The sequence below is a fragment of the Hemiscyllium ocellatum genome, chromosome 22, assembly GCF_020745735.1.
Source record: "Hemiscyllium ocellatum isolate sHemOce1 chromosome 22, sHemOce1.pat.X.cur, whole genome shotgun sequence".
In the NCBI taxonomy this organism is placed as follows: Eukaryota; Metazoa; Chordata; class Chondrichthyes; order Orectolobiformes; family Hemiscylliidae; genus Hemiscyllium; species Hemiscyllium ocellatum.
This window is the reverse complement of record NC_083422.1, coordinates 38,284,713-38,304,816: the sequence shown is the minus strand read 5'-3', so window position 1 is coordinate 38,304,816 and position 20,104 is coordinate 38,284,713. Positions and strand designations below refer to the sequence as shown.

General features: G+C 37.6%; 1 protein-coding gene across 16 annotated transcripts in view; it reads right to left on the bottom strand.

Moving 5' to 3' along the window:
- Positions 1-8,735: 8,735 nt before the first annotated feature.
- Positions 8,736-20,104, bottom strand: part of tcf7l2 (transcription factor 7 like 2) — a 195,882-nt gene continuing 184,513 nt past the window's right edge. Inside the window, exons 8-14 of one of the 16 annotated variants that reach the window (XM_060842089.1) lie at positions 19,546-19,686; positions 19,103-19,265; positions 18,480-18,587; positions 18,031-18,079; positions 17,195-17,267; positions 16,853-16,925; positions 8,736-10,726 (exon numbers count right to left, since the gene is read on the bottom strand). In XM_060842089.1, the coding sequence (XP_060698072.1) occupies positions 10,244-10,726; positions 16,853-16,925; positions 17,195-17,267; positions 18,031-18,079; positions 18,480-18,587; positions 19,103-19,265; positions 19,546-19,686 (1,090 nt within the window). In that variant the 3' untranslated portion in view covers positions 8,736-10,243. Of the gene's footprint in view, positions 10,727-15,817; positions 15,844-16,132; positions 16,187-16,852; positions 16,926-17,194; positions 17,268-18,030; positions 18,080-18,479; positions 18,588-19,102; positions 19,266-19,545; positions 19,687-20,104 lie in introns of those variants that run through there. The other 15 variants (XM_060842092.1, XM_060842091.1, XM_060842098.1 and 12 more) reach the window with 15 other exon arrangements.

Genomic DNA, 20,104 nt, shown 5'->3' with positions numbered 1-20,104 from the left:
TGGTTGGAATTCCAAACTTTCCTTAATTCTGGGAAACCATGTAATTTATTCTTTATTGGAAAAATTACAGAAGCTGTGTCTCTAGTTCTTCAACAGAATAGGTACACCTGCTGTTTTATGATGCTCACCTTTAAATTTTTACCAATTTCATCCTCACAGGCTAATTTTGAATTGTACTCATCTCAAGTTTGTGGGCTTTGCTGGCTTCTTCATGTTGACCAGAGCTTTTCCCCACTGAACCTGCATTTAAGACTTAATTTGTAAAATAAAAAGCTATACTAAAATAGATGCAGGGATTCAAACAATAAGGTCATATTGGTCTTCCAAGCAAAACTAGCCCCATATGGGTCTGAAGGGGCAATTATTTTAATCTCTCACCATTGGTCTGAAAGTCTCCAATAGGAACCCTCAAGAATTGCATCCATACGAACCCTTACTAATTTACAATGGATGTCAACCTGATGGGAAATTCCACTCAGCCTTCTTCAGATCTTGCAAGCCACCGAAATAATGCAACAGCTTGTAATCAATCTTAATGGATTCATTTTCCTATCTTTGATCCTTCATGGTTTCTAAATCTGACTTTTTAAGTCATTCCTCCCAAGCTGCTTGTGCCACATTGATAAATCTCTTTTCTGAGGTGTGAGACATTTTATAGGATTACCTTCCTCTTACTAACAAAGTTAACTTCTCAAGTACTAGTTTTTAAATGGAAGAGTCACACTTTTCAAAACTGTAAGTGTCTTTTAAAAATGTTCTCTAGATCACCAACTTCACAATTGCATTTGAAACTTTGCTCAAGAATAATGTGTGGTCCACAAAACCCAACATTCAAGCAGATCTGGGAACAGCAACACATTTTCAGCTCCGATCTCCAGCATCTGCAATCCTCGCTTTCTCCTAGTAAAACTTGATAATGCTTATAATGTCACTGACAAAATGTATCCGTGAAATAAACACCTAAAATTCAGAAAGCCTTCTATAAACATGTAAGGATGATCACAAGGTACTTGTATATTATATTCGATTTAAAGATCTGCAATTGTCATCCCAATGGTCTCAACTATGTTTTGATGAAAGTGTACTGATAAATTTAATCATATTCAGCATTTGAATTGGGGCCAATTCTTAAATTAGTAAAGATATGACATTTATCTGACCATAATCATTTTTGCATGATAGCTATATTTGGACATTAGACTGTCTAGTAAATTGAATATATTACCATGGATGAAGTCATACCAAATTTAATAAAATGTAAGATTTTAAAAGAACTGTAATTAGGAATACATTTGAGATCCTGGGATTGTAAAATACAAACAAATTAGAATTCTACAACAAACTGTTCAGTATAACAGCTTTGTTGTTTGTTACTTGGAAACTTGATTACTTTTAAATCAGATATTCCCAGCAATGAAAAGGAAGGCATGGTCAGTGGAGAAACCGTGCAAAGTTCCAATAGGAGTTTCTTGACATGACAGGAATATGGTTAAAACAAGAAAGCACAGAAAGCAACCTGCAATAAATTACACCATCACTACAAAAGCAGCATTTTCAAAATGAAATATCCCTCCATTTTACAAGGGATTTTTTTTGCGGTGGTGTTTCATAGATGCGTCATTATCAACCCCAAACATCTGGGCCAATGTCTCCATCCTCTCTACATGAGGATGCCATCATAGCATCGATAGACTACTCGTCTATAAAAGGGTGTCAGAGCCTGATCCTGTCTTGGCCCAATCATTAAACATACACATTCCTGTGCATCAGTTAAGAGTGGGAACTCTGCAACATCTGTTTTCCTTCAGGCAAGATATCAGAGCCAAGTATAGAGTAAAGATGCTGCCATGAGCAGCTCAGCTGTGTAGAAAGTAAAGGAATGTTGTTATATGGTACTGATATGTGGTGACGATAGTTGGGATAACCAAATACTTGAAATCTCTCAGGGCAACTTGTTCATTTTGACATTGCCAGCTGAAGGAAATACCAAACTGGAGTCAAACAGCACACCACAGGAGACCAAAAGACAAGACAATCAATCAGGAGTGATCATGGAAAATTAAATGACTAACAGGAGGTGGCTGCTCCACAAATATCTCCATCCTCAGAAACTGGGAAATCCAGTAAATCAGAGCAAAATAAAAGGTAGAACTGCCAACAGGATAATCATCTTGGTCCCCTCCTCAAGTCACTGGCATCACAGAAGCCAGTCTTCAACCTATATGATTCACTCCACATGGTATCAAGGAATGGCTAAAGGCACTGGACTCTGCAAAGGATATGAGCCTAAGAACAGCAGTGGGGGCTTGTACTCAGGAACTAGCTGAGACCATAGCCAAACAGTTCCAGTACAGCTACGACACTAGCATCTAACTGACGATACAGAAAATTACCTAGGACTGTCATGTCTAGCAAAAGCAGGACAAATTCAACCCTGTCAATTACCACCCGATCAGTTTACTATAAATCAAAACATTGATGGAGGGGATGAAGGTATGCTTACTAATGCTCAGTTTGAGTTACCCCAGGACACTCAGCTCCTGATCTCATCAAAGCCTGGATCCAAACATGGACAAGTTGAATTCTAGAGGTGAGGGGAGAGTGACTGCTTTTGTTATCAAGGCAGCATTTGACTCAGTATAGTTTTAAAAAGGCTTAACAAAATTACAATCACCTAGAATCAGGGGAAAACTCTCTGCTGATTGAAAGCACATCTAGGACAAGACATCATTGCAGGAATTCCTCAAGGTAGTGCCCTAGCCCAATTGTCTTCAGCTGTGTCATCCGTAACCTGTGCTCCATCATGAGACCAGAAGATTGAGGATTGCTAAACATTGCACATTCATAATTCCTCAGATACTGAATAAGTCCACGTGCAGCAAGACCAACAACATCTAGGTTTATGCCTGAACCGTCAATTCTCCTGGTCCTCGGATGCTGCCTGACCTGCTGTGCTTTTCCAGCACCACACTCTCGGCTCTGATCTCCAACATGTGCAGTCCTGACTTTCTCCTAATATCTAGGCTAGGACTAATAAGAGGGAAATGCTATTTGCACCTAATAAATAACCATTTCCAACAAAAGAGAATCTAACCATCAATCCTTGACGTTCATTTCTGTATACATCATCATCAGCATTCTGAAGGTTTCCATTGACCAGAAATTGAACTGGAACAGCTAAAACAATGTTGTAGCTATGAAACCAGGTCAGAGGCTAGAAATCCTGCAGCAAGTAACTCATTTGCTTCCTTCAAACCAACTACAGGGCACAAGTCAGGAGTATTGTGGAACTATATTTTCCTGCTTGAGTGCAGCTTCAAGAACACAGGAAACTCAACAGCATTCAGAACAGAGCAGCCCACTTGATTGTTATCCAATTCACAACATTCAACATTGATTCACTTCACCATTGGCACACAGTGGCAATAGTGCGTACAGTCTATAAGATGCACTCCAGTACTTTACCAAGGCTCTTCCAGTAGCACCTTCCAAATCCATGACCCCTGCCAGTTGAAAGGACAAGGCAAACAGATGTATGTAACACCACCACCTCCAAGTCCACATACGAAGCCACATACGAAATTCCAAAGATTCACAAACCTCTCTGAGATTAAATTCAATTTCATCTCCATCTCAAATGGGCAAATGTCTTGTGTAAATTTTCTGCTTTTTCACAATTCCCCTGGAAGTGGAAGTATCCTAATCAACATTTATTCTGTCAATTACAATCAAAATCAGTTGTTTCAATAAGATCACCTCTTGGCCTTAATTGGCTAATCCAAGCAATTCCAAATTTAAAAAATTATGATAACTGGGTACCTTGATTAAGGTCACTTTGGCCATTTCACATTTATTATGAAAAAAGGGAAAAATGTTTCCTTTGCAAGCAGTGAAGTCAGTGTGGATAATTGTGTGTGGTAAGGGACGCAATGGGTGGAAAGGCAGAAGGTTGAAGTGAAACTGACTTCTGTAGGAAGGACCTATGCCCAAACGTCGACTCTCTTGCCCCCCTGATGCTGCCTGACATGCTGTGCTATTCCAGCACCATACCTTTTGACTCCAATTCTCCAGCATCTACAATCCTCACTTTCTCCTTCTCTTGGACCTAGGTCAATGATGTGATCAATGATAAACTGAATGATAATTATGAAAACAAAAACAACCTGTTTCTAACAAAAAAGCAGTAATTATTTCTAAGGTCAGAAAAAAAAGTTCAACATGCAAATACAAATAATGACTTGTCCAAATTGAGAACCACTGAATATTTAATTTAGCCTTCATAGTTGACTGCATGTGCCCTTGGCAGTCCAAGACTGTGACCCCACCTCCATTGTTTAGCCATTGACATATGTCCATTCCGTTGTTTGCAATAACGTTTTGTTTATTTGAAGTTGTTCATTTGTTTATATGAAGTTTTACTACTTGCAGTCTTTCCAAACTTGTTTCAAATTTTCCAAGTTATTGATGCTGACTTCTGGTTCCAGGTTACAGTTGCTCTCAATATTTTTTAGAATTTTATATTGGATGCTGACATGCTTGACTATTTCCTAATTAGCTCACCAACACTGGTCCATGCTAACCAAATTTAAGCTGTTTATGCCTGTTATCAACCAAGAACACAACCAAAAGTAACAGACATTATCGATCTTATACAGGTTTATAAGATCATGAGGGACATGAATGAGGTGAATAGCCAAGGTCTTTTTCCAAGGGTAAAAGAGTCCAAAGTTAGAGGGCATAGGTGAGACGGGAAAGATTTAAAATGGACCACAGATGCAACTTTTTCACAGTGGTTGGTGTGTGTATGGAATGAAGTGTATGGATGCAAGCAAGTACAACAACAACATTTGAAAAGCATCTGGTTGGGTATAAGAGTAGGAAGGGTTTATATGGTCCCAATACTGGCAAGTGGGACGAGATGAATTTAGAATAATTGGTTGGTGCAGACAAGTTGGACTAAAGGGTTCTGCTTCTGTGCTGAATAACTCTATAACCACCCTGACTTGAAATTTATCACATCGGTCCTTCACTGTCATTGCTTCAAATCTCTTTCTGATGCAACTATGGGTGTCCCTATATCCCAAAAGGTAGTGGTTCAAAAAGACAGCTCACCACCACCTTCACCAGGGTAATTAGGATAGACAATAAATACTGGCTGAGACAGTGAAGTCCACATTTAACAAACAAATGAAAAAAAAGTCTTCATCCTTTGATGCCTTACTATATTACGTTGGGAACATGCAAAACTCCAAAGTTCTTTCACAGATATAACTCTGATGGGATATAGGTGCTGAAAACCACTGGTTTCACCAGTGAGAAATTTCAGTCCAATTTGAACAATACATTAGAATACACCGGCGTGAATAAATTCATCAATAACTCATCATACCAAAAACACAAATGTGCAATTTAAAAAAAAAGTGCAGCTGCCCTGACCTTGTCAAATCTGCTTTCATGGATTCAGAGGCAAAATTGTGGCAAAGGTTATAGCTAGGGCTCAGTACAACAAATGTTTTATGAATCGGCACCTTTGGGACCAGAAGTGTACTGGATGATCAAGAGGTCTGTATAATCAATGTAAAAACATACATTTTATGCTCAAAATATAATGCAGGGGGTATACACATTGCTATATGTTACTTACAGCGTGAATCACTTAAACAATATTACAACTTTCCTTAAAAACAACATACTGGCACAGAGCCTTCTCACTCGTACCCTCAACTGACTATTCGGACATTATGGGGATTATGAAAATACAGTAAAACTCGCAATATTTTAGGTACATAATTCTTGCCGGGTTGTGTGCGCCAGCTCATAAGATGTCAGTTAAAACAAAATTTGCTATACAGATCATGCTGCTAGAACATCTGTTTCATTAACATGAATTCGCTCGAACATGATTGACGAATTGAGGACACTGTTTCTGAAGCACAAACGTTTAAAATGCGTGTTGGCTGTAATGCAATTAGATTGCCAACACTTCAAGCACTGTTTCTATAACATGATTTTTCAATAATGTGGGGTTGCACAAGAATGCAACCATTGTGTTACTGAAGAACTATCTGTATATACAAAGTAGTGCAATGCTCTGAAATGCGAGTATCACCAATTCTGAAACAACTGAGATTTTTCATGGACTTTCATTTAGTGCAAATTTTCTTAAATAGAATCATGGAGTCCCTACAACGTGGGGCCCTATCTTTGGCCCAACAAGTCCACACCGACCCTCTGAAGAATAACCCACCCAGACCCATTCTCCCTACATTTACCCCTGACTAATGCATCTAACACTATGGGCAATTGAGCGTGACCAATTCACTTAGTCTGCACATCTTTGGACTTTGGAAGGAAACAGGAGCACCCAGAGAAAATCCACACAGACATGGGAAGAATGTGCAAACTCCACACAGAGAGCTGCATGAGTCTGGAATCGAACCCAGGTCCCTGGTACTGTGAGGCAGCAGTGCTAACCACTGAGCCACCGAACGTTAAGTCAATTTCTACAACTTTGGATCTTGGGTGTTTCGATACCATTACTATTATCATGAGAGCTACAACTGAAATAAAACTTAATTTTTACCTTCTACGTGACTTGACACTGGGGTAAAAAGCTGTCACAAGGTTCTAAATTTTTGCCTAACATGTGCAAGCACTGAAGTGTACATGCTAGGTTAGATACATTTGGAAATTTGTTATATGGCTTAAAGTTTTTTTAAAAGCTTTAAGGTTGATCTGGTCACAGAGTCCGAGGACTTTACAGCAAGGAATTCACTCAGCTCATTACAACTCTGCAATTTCTGAAAATGCAATTTTGCCCCTTCCCTGAACTCTACAGAGTTTTAACTAGTAGAGTTATGTGCCAATGGGTCATAATGATTTATCTGTTACTAGCATCTATTTATTCGTAATAACTAGCAATGTTTGCAAAACTGGGAAGAGGGGTGAAAGTAGAGGGCTGAAATGATCAAGGGGAAAACTGGACTTCTGAAAAGTGAAATAAAAATGTTGACATACATGCAATAATTAGATTGGCCTTCAGCAAAGCATCTTCCAACTTCTATGCTGTAACAGACACAGTTCAAAAGCTTCAGTCAAATATGATTTCTATTGTCATACCCATTAAGCAATGAGCATTCTTTTTGTTACAAAGGGCAGAACACCGCAGCAGCTCGTGAACAGTTCAGTACTTCTGTAAAACGATTCATGATGTAAATCAAACAAATTTCCTCTAAATTGAAGACAGATTTATGAAATCCTAGAAAGTCACACTCCCACGTTTTTTTTTTAAAGTTGGCATCAATCTATGTAAAATATATTTCCACTCCTAGTTCATCCCTTCGCAGCAATCATTTTTCAATAGGAATCCGGAAACAGAAGAGAATAACTCACACATCACATCCAGTTCAAAACTGCCAAAGTGTTTTTCACATTCTGAGATGAGAGTACCAACCTATCGATGTTCCGAACATACTCATTTTCAAAAGCGATCCGGAGTCTGAAGCAGGCAGAAGATTAATGGAAGTTTGGCAAAATTTGATCAAACGATTTTAAGGTGACAACTCAGTGTTGGAAGAATTCACAAGTTTTAGCACACAGTTTTTGCGACAGGCAACTAGAACCACTGACAAGAAGTCATTCATCAGGTGTACTAAAAATCCAATCAGTCATTTGATTTTGGATGGGGGCAGAAAGAGTTAGCATAAGCACTCATAGCAAATAGTTTGGAAATCATCCACAGTGTAATGAGCACAGTACTTATCAATCTTCCTGGATAACTGATAGCATATTATGAATTACCAAGTTATTGCACATAACAGATGCAGCGACAAAACCTTAATGCTACAGGGACTGACATATAATAATCGCTATTAAGTATTTAACATTGGTAAGTTCATTAAATCCCCTTTCAATATCATGAACAAATTATTCTCCTTTTCAGCTGGAAGTGCACCACTGTTGAAAACAGAATCAATTCATGGGATGCAGACTCATCTCTAACTTCTTTTGTATTCGACAGACTGTGCCATAAGACTCAAACTGTTAGGTGAGGAATAAAAGCATGTTAACAAGACCGAAGAGAAAGATATTACCAAACCTAAGTGATATTTCCACAAGTGAAACAAGCATTTTCTAATATTTATCTGATAACTTAAAAACACATATGCACGGAAAGCTCCATTCTTTATTGCAAGACTTTTAAAAATCTGAACTTCAGTATATTTGCGATTCCATAATTTAAAAATGTTCCAACTTGAACATGAAATATGCGCACACACAAAACTCAAATTACACATTATCCCTAGGGAATTCAGTGTCGAGAATTGGTTAACAAACATGGAATACTGTTTATTATGCAAACCTTTTATAGTGTTAAACAGTAATAAAATATACTTTCAAAAGGAAACACTCACCCTGAATTGTGAAGAAACGCCACAAAGTAGTAATAGTTATAAATTACACGGAGTAAAAAAAAAGTAAACAAAATCAAGTGTAACTTAAATGACTAGATCTGCAACTTTTGTGCCTGGTACACTTTTTCTTCAATAACTCTATATTTACAATACCTCAACACTAATATTCACCTCTCACAAATCATCTGAACTTCGCAGAGATAAGAGTCAAATCTTATTTTAAAAGTTTTGTTATGGCTCAGTTTAAAAGTCGATGATCCATTTTCTACTACAATGGAGAGCACACGAACACCACAAGAATTCTCTGCACGTACTAAGTTGCTTTTATTAATCCAGAACTGCATGCTACAGATACTGTACAGCATGAACATTGATTCATTACAAAAATGTTTTCAAAAACAAAAAGAAAAAAGGAGCAAAAAACAGAACAGGAACATCACAGTTGTTAGGAAACATTGAGAGTATTCACAAAAGGTCATCAGCTTCTTAGTAAAATGGAAAAAAAACAGCTATACAACTGCTTCATTTCTACTACAATGGCACCAAATGAATGAACTTTTTCATCAGTTGTATACAGCCTTTGCAACATCAACATGCCTATTTTAAAATTTACTAAATACCTACTGATAGTAGTGTACATAAAAAGTGGCAGTTTCAGTTTTGAGTAATTTCCCCAACGTACAGAAAATTTGGCCCTTATGAGTTTTATTAATTCTCACCCTTCAATGCTTTGCTTCATATGAATTTTTTTTGGATGATTTTGCCAATAGCTACCAAACACATTGCGTTATAGCTTAAACTAGTCAGCAACATTAAATCTACATACATACCTATGTTACCTCACAGCTAAAAAGGACCAAAATACAGCAAAAATGGGGGAGGGAAGATGTATCAACCTTTAAAGTTTGGCACAGAATACATACATAGAATATAGGCTAAGCAATTCCAGGGGTTGAGGTTATAGCCCACTATGGGGCTTTAGATGGGTGATCAGATGCTTTTTTTTGTGCTATTCCAAAAAACATTCCTCCCTCCCCCAATCGCTTTCAAGTTTTATTTTGTACAATGGCTTTTTTTTCAGCAATTTTGTGCACTTTTGTTCTTTACAATGCCACTACATTATCCATTTGGTGACAGTCATGTATCACAACAGAGGAAAAAAGGTGAATCCTTGGTAAATGAATCTTTTCATATATAAGATGCTTACACTAAGCAAAAAAAACTTTATACATTGAAGAAATGAAAAATATTTAAAAGACAACATACATGATACAACAAGCATCTCTAAAGCAATAAATACTACTGGTCCTATAGCGTTGTAATTTCGTTTTGCAATCCCCCCCCTCCCCCCTAAAAACAACGCCATGGAACAATGCATATTAACACAGTTTTCCCCATTATTTCTGTACATTTAAACAATAACACGTAACATCACAAAAGTTGTTCCACACAATTAACAGGTGGCACTGCATTCATTGTGCCCTTAAGGATAAAATGGACGTAAAATGATTGGTTCGCAAGCTCTTATTTAATACAAATAATACAGCGTAGCCAACTCCTTCCACAAGGGATTCTTTGAATTTGACGTTAGTCTCTTACTGGTAAAGAACCACCCAGTAAGAGCCCCATAACAGTGATGAACATTACAAGGTTTTGCAATGATTGACAAGAGGTTGGCAGGATTTCTCTCAAGGCTTATCCTACATATTCAAAGAGGACCTTGAAATAACAATGGGTCAAATATTGACCAATGCACTCCATAACATCTACCGACATGTAGCCATATGGCACAAATGAAATAAAAAGAACACCGGCAACTAGGCTAAAAGCTATTCTAAAGACTTGGTTACGAGTGAAAGTGGCTGGGACTGTGTCTCTTGCAAAGAACCATGGGAATGGACAACTGGCATGGATGAAGTCGAAGGTCGAGTCTGCGACGAAGAGGAGCATGTGGGCTGGTGTAAGGTGATGGACCGGTGCTCTAATGCCCCGTTCTGGCAACTAATAGCTGAAACTGCGTTGGACTTGAGTGCTGAGTTTGTTGACAAGACTGAGGAAGAAGATGGTGAGGAAAGATGGGCCAAAGGATCAGGTTTCATTGTGAGTGACAGAGGTTGCATTTGTTCAGTCTGTGGATCAGAGTCTGCTGTAGAAGGGCTTAACATGGAAGGAGAAGGGGGAGGAGAATCTAATATGCTTCCATCTGAAGAGGGTGGGCTGGCGCAGCTGCCTTCACCTTGTATGTAGCGAATGCACTTTTTTTTTCTCCTAGAAACAGGGAAAGATTTATCTGTAAATAAAGGGCAAAAAGACTAATGGAGTTGGTTATTTGAACAAAGAAAGTAATCTCATTCAGGCAACAAGAGAACATCCATGACACTCAAAGCATTAATAACTAATGCAAGGCTCAGTTAAGCCTGCATAACTAAAGGGACTTACAAATTTGTTTAAATGTAACAAAGTTCAGCTTTCCGATGTGTAAAATACGAACCAAATGACAATATATCAGATTTATCTGTTAAGAACCACACCAATTTGAGAATGACAGGGGAAAGATACTAAAGAAAAGAATGAAGAAAAGGAAAGGAACAAGAAACCATAGAAAATGCAAAATGAAACAAGAATAACTGGTTCTATGGCCTGCAGGCTGTGGCTGATTCTTTTAATGGGCTGCAATGAAAAACGCAAGTCAATTAAGGTTGGTTGATTGAAAAAAGATTCACATTTCATTAATAGGTTTCCTTGTATGCGTCATTTTCATACCAGCTATCTGTGAGAGGAAAAAAGGCTTTATTGTACTTCACAATTCCTGGAGCAGTTTGGCCAAGGGTTTATTGTTAGAGTACATTTGGTTTCCTTTATAAACAAGCAATAGTTCAACCACCAAATAAAATTAGCAAACAACAACATATAGTATTTATTAGTATGCCCCTCCTAACTTTTACTACATGGATAGAAAAATGCATTAGTACTCAGACTGCAAATAATCTTACTTTGTCCTGCATTTTGCCAAAGAAAAAGGGATATAGAGTCCACTTTTAAAGTTTTCTAACATTACACCTCATTGTCCCTCACCCAAGTTAAAACTTCACACCCAATAGAAGTCTGTCAAATGTATTCCAGGCCTGGATGGCAAGATGTATTTGAGACAGTTTCAGAGTTCAAGCCACAGAAACCTGCAAGGTCAAACACATGCTAAGATGCAACATATGCATGCTGTTAAACCCAAGGTTCCTCATCACAAAAGGGCCATGTAACAAGACAGAAACATGCAAGTGAAGCAGCAGATCATGCATCATATTAGAACAAAGCTGGAGGTGAAATGACCAACTTGGTGGGCTCAAAACAGAAAATAAAACGCAACAACAACAATTAGGTTATTGCCAAAGGAATAGGATCTTTTGACTCACTTCAAAATAATTGCAAGTCATGGCTTAGAAAGTACAAATAATCGTTATTTAGCTCAATTCCTGAACTGCTGAGGGTAAATGATGTGGAAGCTGTATTTAAACATTGCTTAAATTATTTCAATAACAGAGCAATTTATTTAAATACTGATCCCAAAAATTGTTTTGAAGTTTAAAAAAAAATACAGATAAGATATTAGATTAGATGCAGAACAAAAACAAAATGCATGTGCCGGAGGTTTCTCTGTATCAGTGCATTACAGATGGACGTTCAGTTTCAAAATTTAAAAAAAAGTTATAATAGGAACATTAATGATTTTGTAAATTCCAAATTAAAATGTTTGTTTGGTTGCAGGGGAAAAAAATTCTAAAGTTTCAGCAACTGTTAGCCAAACAAAATTAATAATAAACAGGCAGCATATGTTGAATCCTTTATAATTGCTGTTTCTGATGTCAATATTTTCAACTTGATACTTCTTCCCCATTTTCATTTTCTGCAAATTTCATTTCTCTATTTTCCTCAGCCAAAATCCTTTCTCCAATAGCATCGCCCCAGTACTGCCAATTTAATTAAGCCAGCAAATGGGAAATGTCAATCACATATTCCTCTCTCCTTCCAATGAACTTTCTAGAAACAATTTCTCTTATTTTCTCCCATTTGGAGCTTCTAGGGTCACAGATCTTACAAAGCTAAGGCTCTGAACAAAAGAATGCTTTTTAGGTCTGCTCCAAATGAACTGCGTTCTACTTTTATTTGTCCAAAATCAATATTAGGTTTATAGATTGGATAAGTTTTTCTTGCAGTTAAGTGTCCTGCCTCCTAGTCAGCAGCATGTTAGTTTGGAAAATTGTGAAACAATGGCAGGAATGTAGTGAGAATTTCATTTGTTACTTCATTAGAGATTAAAGTTCTATTAATTCTAATTACCACCTTTACTAATTGTCCAGCCCTCAGCATCATTCTTCAAGAGTATGGCCAACCAATCTGTTACCATACTTGCACTTTGGTTGGTGCCTGTGGATGCCAATGTGTACATTCCGCACACAATGAAGCGTTCATTGATTAATCCAACCACAAGCTCTGGCTGCGAGGGATTGCTCATGCAAAGATATATCTTAACATTCTGTGGAAGAACATATTGCTAACCATTCTTCTAACATTATGTAAAATGCATTGCTGAGGACATTCAATTTCACTCCACTTTTAACTTGGATGCAATAATCTGAAAAACAATATAAACGGAGACATTCCTCCCTCTTCTAAGAAAAGTCAAAATTAAAAATAAAAAGCATAAACTATTTTGCTTACAATTTTTTCTTCTAAATTCAAGTCAGGAAAAACCTGGGCAAAATCCAACAAACGTGCAGAGTTTAAATCATAATAGGTAATGCCATAGAGTCAAAGCACTGTGCAGCACAGAAACAGACCCTTCAGTCCAACTCATCCATGCTGACCAGATATCCTAAACTAAACTAGCCCCATTTGCCACATTTGGTCCATATCCCCCTAAATTATTCCTATTTGTATACCCATTCAAATGTCATTTAAATGTTGTAATTGTACCAGCCTCCACCATTTTCTCTGGCAACTCATTCCATACACACACAACCGTCTGCATGAAAAAGTTGCCACTTAGGTCCCTTTTAAATCTTGTCTCTCTCACCCTAAACCTATGCCCCCTAGTTTCAGGCACCCCCACCCTGGGGAAAAGACCTTGACTATTCACCCCATCCATGCCCCCATTTATAAATCTCAATAATATCACCCGAGTCTCCGATGCTCCAGGGAACATAGCCACAACCTATTGAACCTCTTACTATTGTTTAACCCTCCAACCCTGGCAACATCTTTGTAAATCTTTTCTGAACACTTTCAAATCCTTCACATAGCACGAAGACCAGAATTGCATGCAGTATTCGAAAAGTGGCTTCACCAATGTCCTGGACAGCTGCAACATGACCTCCCTACTCCTATACTCAATGCATTGACCCATAAAAACAAACATACCAAACGCTGCCTTCACTAGCCTGCCTACCTGCGACTCCACTTTCAAGGAGCTATGAACCTGCACTCCAAGGTCACTTTGTTCTGCAACACTCACCAGGACCTTACCGTTAAGTGTATAAGTCCTGCCCTGACCTGCCTTTCAAAAATGCAGTACCTCACATTTATCCAAATTAAGTTAAAAATCACACAACACCAGGTTATAGTCCACCAGGTTTAATTATAACCTGACTATAACTTGGTGTTGTTTGATTTTTAACTTTGTACACCCCAGTCCAACACCAACATCTCCAAGTCTTATCCAAATTGAACTCCATCTACCACTCCTTGGCCCATTGGCACATCTGATCAAAGTCCTGTTGTAGTCTTAAGTAACCTGCCTTGCTGCTCACTGCACCTCCAATTTTGTTGTCATCTGCAAGCTTACCAACCATACTCGCTATGCTCACATCCAAATCATTTATATAAATTACGATAAGCAGTGGGGCCAGCAGCAATCCTTGTGGCACACTGTTGGTCACAGGCCTCCAGTCTGAAAAGTACCATTCCACCTTCACCCTCTGTCTCCTGCCTTTGCACCAGTTCTGCATCTAAATGGCTAGTTCTCCTTGTATTCCATGCCATTTAATCTTGCTAATCAGTCTACCATGAAGAACCTTGCAAATTTAATTTCACCTCCAAGCTTTTGAAGGATATGATGTGGGTGAACTACAATATACCTTAACCTGCCTACGGCAACAAAGGATCACAAATACCAGGCAGTTAACAAACTGGTGAGGACAATGGCGCACTGGGTTGGACTCAGTTGTGATGTCCCCTACAAAATAATAGCCAGCTGGCACTCACTGTCTGGATTCAGCATGGAAGATGCCTGTTTTGGTATAGCACTCGAGTACACCCGCTAACCTGGGAACGTATCTAATAAGGGAGTTAATGTTTTCACGAGAAGAAAAGAAATTAGGACTGAAGTATTTCTTTTCAAAGATGATATGTTAATTTTTAGGAATCTTGAATTCTCATTCCTATTATTTTGCAATTTTAAAGAAAGTTATTATTGGTGAATTATTTATCCATCACTTTTTTTACAGACTTAAATGATGTTGCAACAATCCAATTTCTATACTTTTGCAAAAGCCTTCACCACATAGATTACTAACCCACAAGTGCAAACTCAACATCTGAAATAAGGGATGGGCAAATATAAAGCATTTATGTGGCAATATTAAAGGTAACCATGCAATCAGCTCATTTGACGAATCCCATTCACAACTGTTCATTTGGATTCTTTGCTCATTCCTTTTAATAATACATTTTGTATTATAATTCTAAACATTAGTTCACTGAAAATGCATTAAGATGCATTAATTGCAATGTCTCAATTAATTACTCAAAGAATTAAATCATTCATGAATTTAAAAGGATTGCATGATAGCCAAAATGCTCACGGATGCTAAGAATGCTATGAGAACTTAACCAGAAATGCTGCAGTCTCAAATTTACTGTTGCTTTTGCAAAATCAGTATCGGCAGACAATCCTCTGGCACCTGCTTAGTAATGCACGATGTTCGTCCATCACTTGGCAATTGTCCCTGCTGCATCTTACATAATATTTACTTTTAATTTGAGCACCAATTATTAGAAATGACAGTCAAATAAGATGAAAAATGTATATCTCATTCATGGAATTCAGTCAGAAGCACAATTATATTTACATCTTAATTATGCTTTAAGTTCATGATTATAGAATGAAGGCAGCTACTCTTAACATACATGCCAACATAAAGACAATGCTAAAAAGAAACACGCAAGTGCACAGTCTCCATAAGCCCCAGAAGATCAGCAGAATTTTCAGTAATTTCAAAAGCTGATAACGTGTGGTTAGAGAGACTGTTACACATTCTGAATTAGGTGAAATGAAGTGTGAAAAAGAGATCAAGCACTACGCATACGTGAAAAACAAAAAGTTTCAACTTGGAAGAAACAAATACCTACCATGACAACATTCCCACTTCAAAGACTGCATGTGTCAGGACAAAGAAATAAGATTTAACCAAATGCAGTCAACAGGAAAGGTGTATATAAACAGGACAAAACATTTATTCCCTCTACCCAGCCAAGTCCTAAGAATTAGAGAATTGGCAATTGGAGTAGTTTGAAAAGTTCTAGAGTACCCAGATTAGCTGTGGTGGATAAGCCTTTGACCGTTTGATGTCTGAGTTTGTTTAGTTAAACCGAATTGTAAGAAAACTAAAAGAGAAATTTAATTGTGTTACTTAAAAAGATATTCCAACAGATTTTGCACTCGCCTGAAAATGAAAGTTTCCTCTGAACGAGCTTGTAGCTGGTATGACGCCCAATTACTAAAAATAAATTGGCGATTAATACATAAAAATGTAAAAACATCGTTACTGGAGTGCACAAATACCTTTCTGCTTCTTGGAAACTTATCTGTTGTACAAATCTGTGATTATCACTCAGGAGAGGCGACTATTTTATCAATAAGATAACACTTTCTGTAAACAAAATAGTAGCACTATACGTTGAAATTTCACATTTACTGATCAAAATGGACTCATGCACAAAGAGTATCAGTACATGTTGTGCGTTGTCCACACATTCACCAGAAACCAGGTGAGAAATATATGTGTACATACATATACAGATTTTGATGAACCATGGATGGTTAGTAGTTAGAGCCAGTTTCTAAGAATAAAACTTCTCTCTCCTCAATCTATGGTTCACTGCACCAATCTCCGACACAAGGTCACAGGCCCATCATAACCACGGTTTGGGGAGGGCCAGGTAAAGGGAGGGATGGAGGTTAAAGGAAGTGGACAGTGCTTGCAAGGAGACAGACCAATGCTGCTAATAAAAGGCAACAGGTAAAAAAAGAAAAGGAAAATAAAAAGAAAAATCTGCAATAAGCTATAGAATATTAGCACATTAGAGCACAGGAAAGTCACACGAATGCACTACAAATCCAATAAAGGGCATATTTAATTCCGGAAGGCCTAATGGGAGTATACCTGCAAGGTTTGCACCATAAACTCTGTTGGTCTAGCCCGAACAATGCCCGACACTTCTTTGGAGTATTTGCATCTGTTAGCATGAAGTAAACAAAAACAACAAATGGAGGATACTGCTCACTGGATGTGACATCTCAGCCAGAGCTAGTGGTTTAGCTGGCCAAGTTGGCATTCTCCCCTCATCACTCAAAAAACAAAATTCACACTTCCTGGCAACAATAGATGCAAGGGTAAGTATCGACATCCAATAAAAAACACTGAAACAGTGATAGCAAGAAGGGGAAAGTACCAATTTAACCCAGCTGAAACCAACCATAGCAAACCTGGGAAAACGATACACACCTGCACGGGCCGCACCAGTTATTCTGTTGATCAAGGCCAAAGCGCGCTCGGCATTTCTTAGGAGCGCTCAGATCTGAACAAATTGGAAGAAAGCGAGCAGAGGAGACAGAAAAGGAAGAAAGAGAGACAAGAAAACAAAAAAGGAATAAATCAATGTATCTGTTACTAGTGATCAGTAATGCCCTCTAATTTCATAAAAATGTATTAAAATCACAGCTGTATTTTTCACCCATTTAAAAAGCACCAATATTGTGTGGCAATATAAATTTGAATTATTTTATAGTAGATTTCAATCAGAATTGACAAAAAGAAGCAAGTGGACTGAATAAAGAACCTGCTGGTTACTGCCAGCAGAAGATGTTAGGCTTGAATCGAGCTAAGAGGTTAAAGTGCATTGCAAAAGAAGCTAGATAGCAGATTCAATTTTACATGCAGGTTTTCTGACAGCAAATGGGATTAGTCAGCAGGTAAGGCTAATTACATGGAGGATGCATCAGAAAACAGGTACAGCCCAAATGAATATGTCACTACAAAACAACAAGTACATATAACAACAAGTTTTAAAATAAATTACAATAGTTAATGCACTTATTATTTTATTTTTACAAGAGTTTTACAAAAACAAGCACTACGACATCTACAATTCATGCACTGATTACTTTATCGCTCTTGGAAAGGCAAACAAGCCATAAAATTAAAACTGCACATACAGTATTATAATTAATAATGTTATAAAACATGGTTAGCTGCTAGCTAGGGTTTAATCTGATTAAATGTTGTTATTCTGATATGTGAAGGGTGCACTTTATTGTGGAAGATAATTGCTACCTACTTACCATTGGTTTCCCCTGCCTGCTTTTCCCTTTTCCTCTTCTTCCTCTTGCCCTAATAGCGAGAAAGAAAACAAATGGAGAAGGGAAGAAAATAGCTCTGTTTGTCCATTAGGTTCACAAAAGCCAGGCAATCATTATCTGAAACACCTCAAAAGAATACAACCCCAAGGACAGCAGCACTCCAAGAAGGCAGATCACAACCAGGGCAATTAGGGGTGAGTAATAAATTTTGACATAGCCAAAAACAAAGTTCCTGCCAATCAACATTAAGAAAGAAAAGTTAGTGAAGAACAGCCCTCTGACATGCACAAGGTTCTGAAGATGGGAGGACACTGTTGGTTCATCATAGCTGTTATTTGTAGTATTAACGGAGACGTATGCTGGGCCTATAAAGAACAAGGAAAACAAGTATGGGTGACAGAGCAGGAAACGTATTAGGGAATTAAACTTACATAGTTATCTCGTGCTGACCAGCCTGGGTAGAGTTGCATATGAAGCTGCCGTTCCTTTCTAGCTAACTCGTAGTACTTTGCTTGCTCTTCTCGAGACAAGGCGTGCCACTGAGAATGAATTGGGTAGGATGTAGGAGAAATAAAGCAAATTAACTACTTGCATATAGAAGAGCAAGAAAAGGTTCTTGCATGAAAACTGGCTTTCAATACAATGAAAAGTATTAGCATTAACACTGGGACTACCTTCCTGATTCATTTACGGAAAAAATATTTAGAATTTATTGTAGAAGTAGAATGCATGGATTCATAGGAAGTATACTGCTATGTCATTGGAAGAAGGCAAGATAAAGTATTCAACTGAAATAAAAGTAAAGCTACAAAATAAAGGAAAAAATACTGTTGTAGTTTAACAGATTTCACTGATCTGATTGAAATATTAATACAGCAGATCACATGCTGCCTCATTCAAATTAATGGAAACAATTGCCTCAAATTCCTAAAGTCCGTCAGTCTGGACATTCAATCCAAAAACTTTCAAGGTCAATGTAAAAATTGACACTGACTGCCCTGCTCACTAAGGTCACATTTTGAACTTGGTCTTATCAATGGTTTAGATTACTTACCCTTCGGCCAAGGATCTGATTGATGGCTGCACTTTCTTTCAGCGTGCACTCTGCTACTACCTTCGCTCTCATTTCCTTCATGTACAACATGAATGCATTCAAAGGTTTCTTTATGTGTGGCTTTTTCTTCTCCTCTTCTTTTTTGGCATCCTGATGATGTTTTCTAAGAAAATGAGAACCATTCTAGACTTCAGCAGTGGAAGTGAAATAATAATTTAAATGATTCAATGTTAAAATCAAAACAAAAGCACATTATTAAAAAAATTGGAGTGTAAACAGTTTACAATCCAAACAAAATGATATCTATTGTTTTTACATTTTCATAAAGGTTTGACTATGGAGCATAGGGCTACTTTAATAACATCTTTAAGTTATGAACTATTTGCAAAGCTAACATGCCAGTTTTGTTTTTAAAAAAAAGAGGTACAAAAATTATGACTTACGAATTATTGAGGGATCCGATGTCACTCTGGGAAGACTCTTGTTTGACAGTTGGTGTGACAATGGCTGGATGAGGAATTCCCGTTGTGTGTAAACTGTGATGTGGTGGAACCATGTGTGGGGGGAACCTACCAGAGAGAAAACTGTGTAAATCAACAGAACAGAAATGAATGAACTGGAGGGATGGGTACATTTAATATATAAGCAAGCATACATGCAAGCACAAGCTGTCACAATCACTCTATGTAGCTGTGATTAATAACATAAAATGAATCATCATTACATGACTGTCAGTTTGACTTTGAGACTACTAAAAGTATTTCATGAATAAAAAAATACAAGTATATGCTTCAGAAATGCATATTATGAAATGTAAGTTCCAAGATTTTCTCTTATACAACTGTGTATGGGTTTATTTTTGAAAAAACAAGGGCAACTTTGATTTCGACCCTTTGACAATGTTTGCATCATAACCTGTCCAAATAACGTGGTCAAATCACAATTTCTAGCATTATTGAAATAGGCTGAATTTGAGATACATCAAAATCTTCCATGAATCAA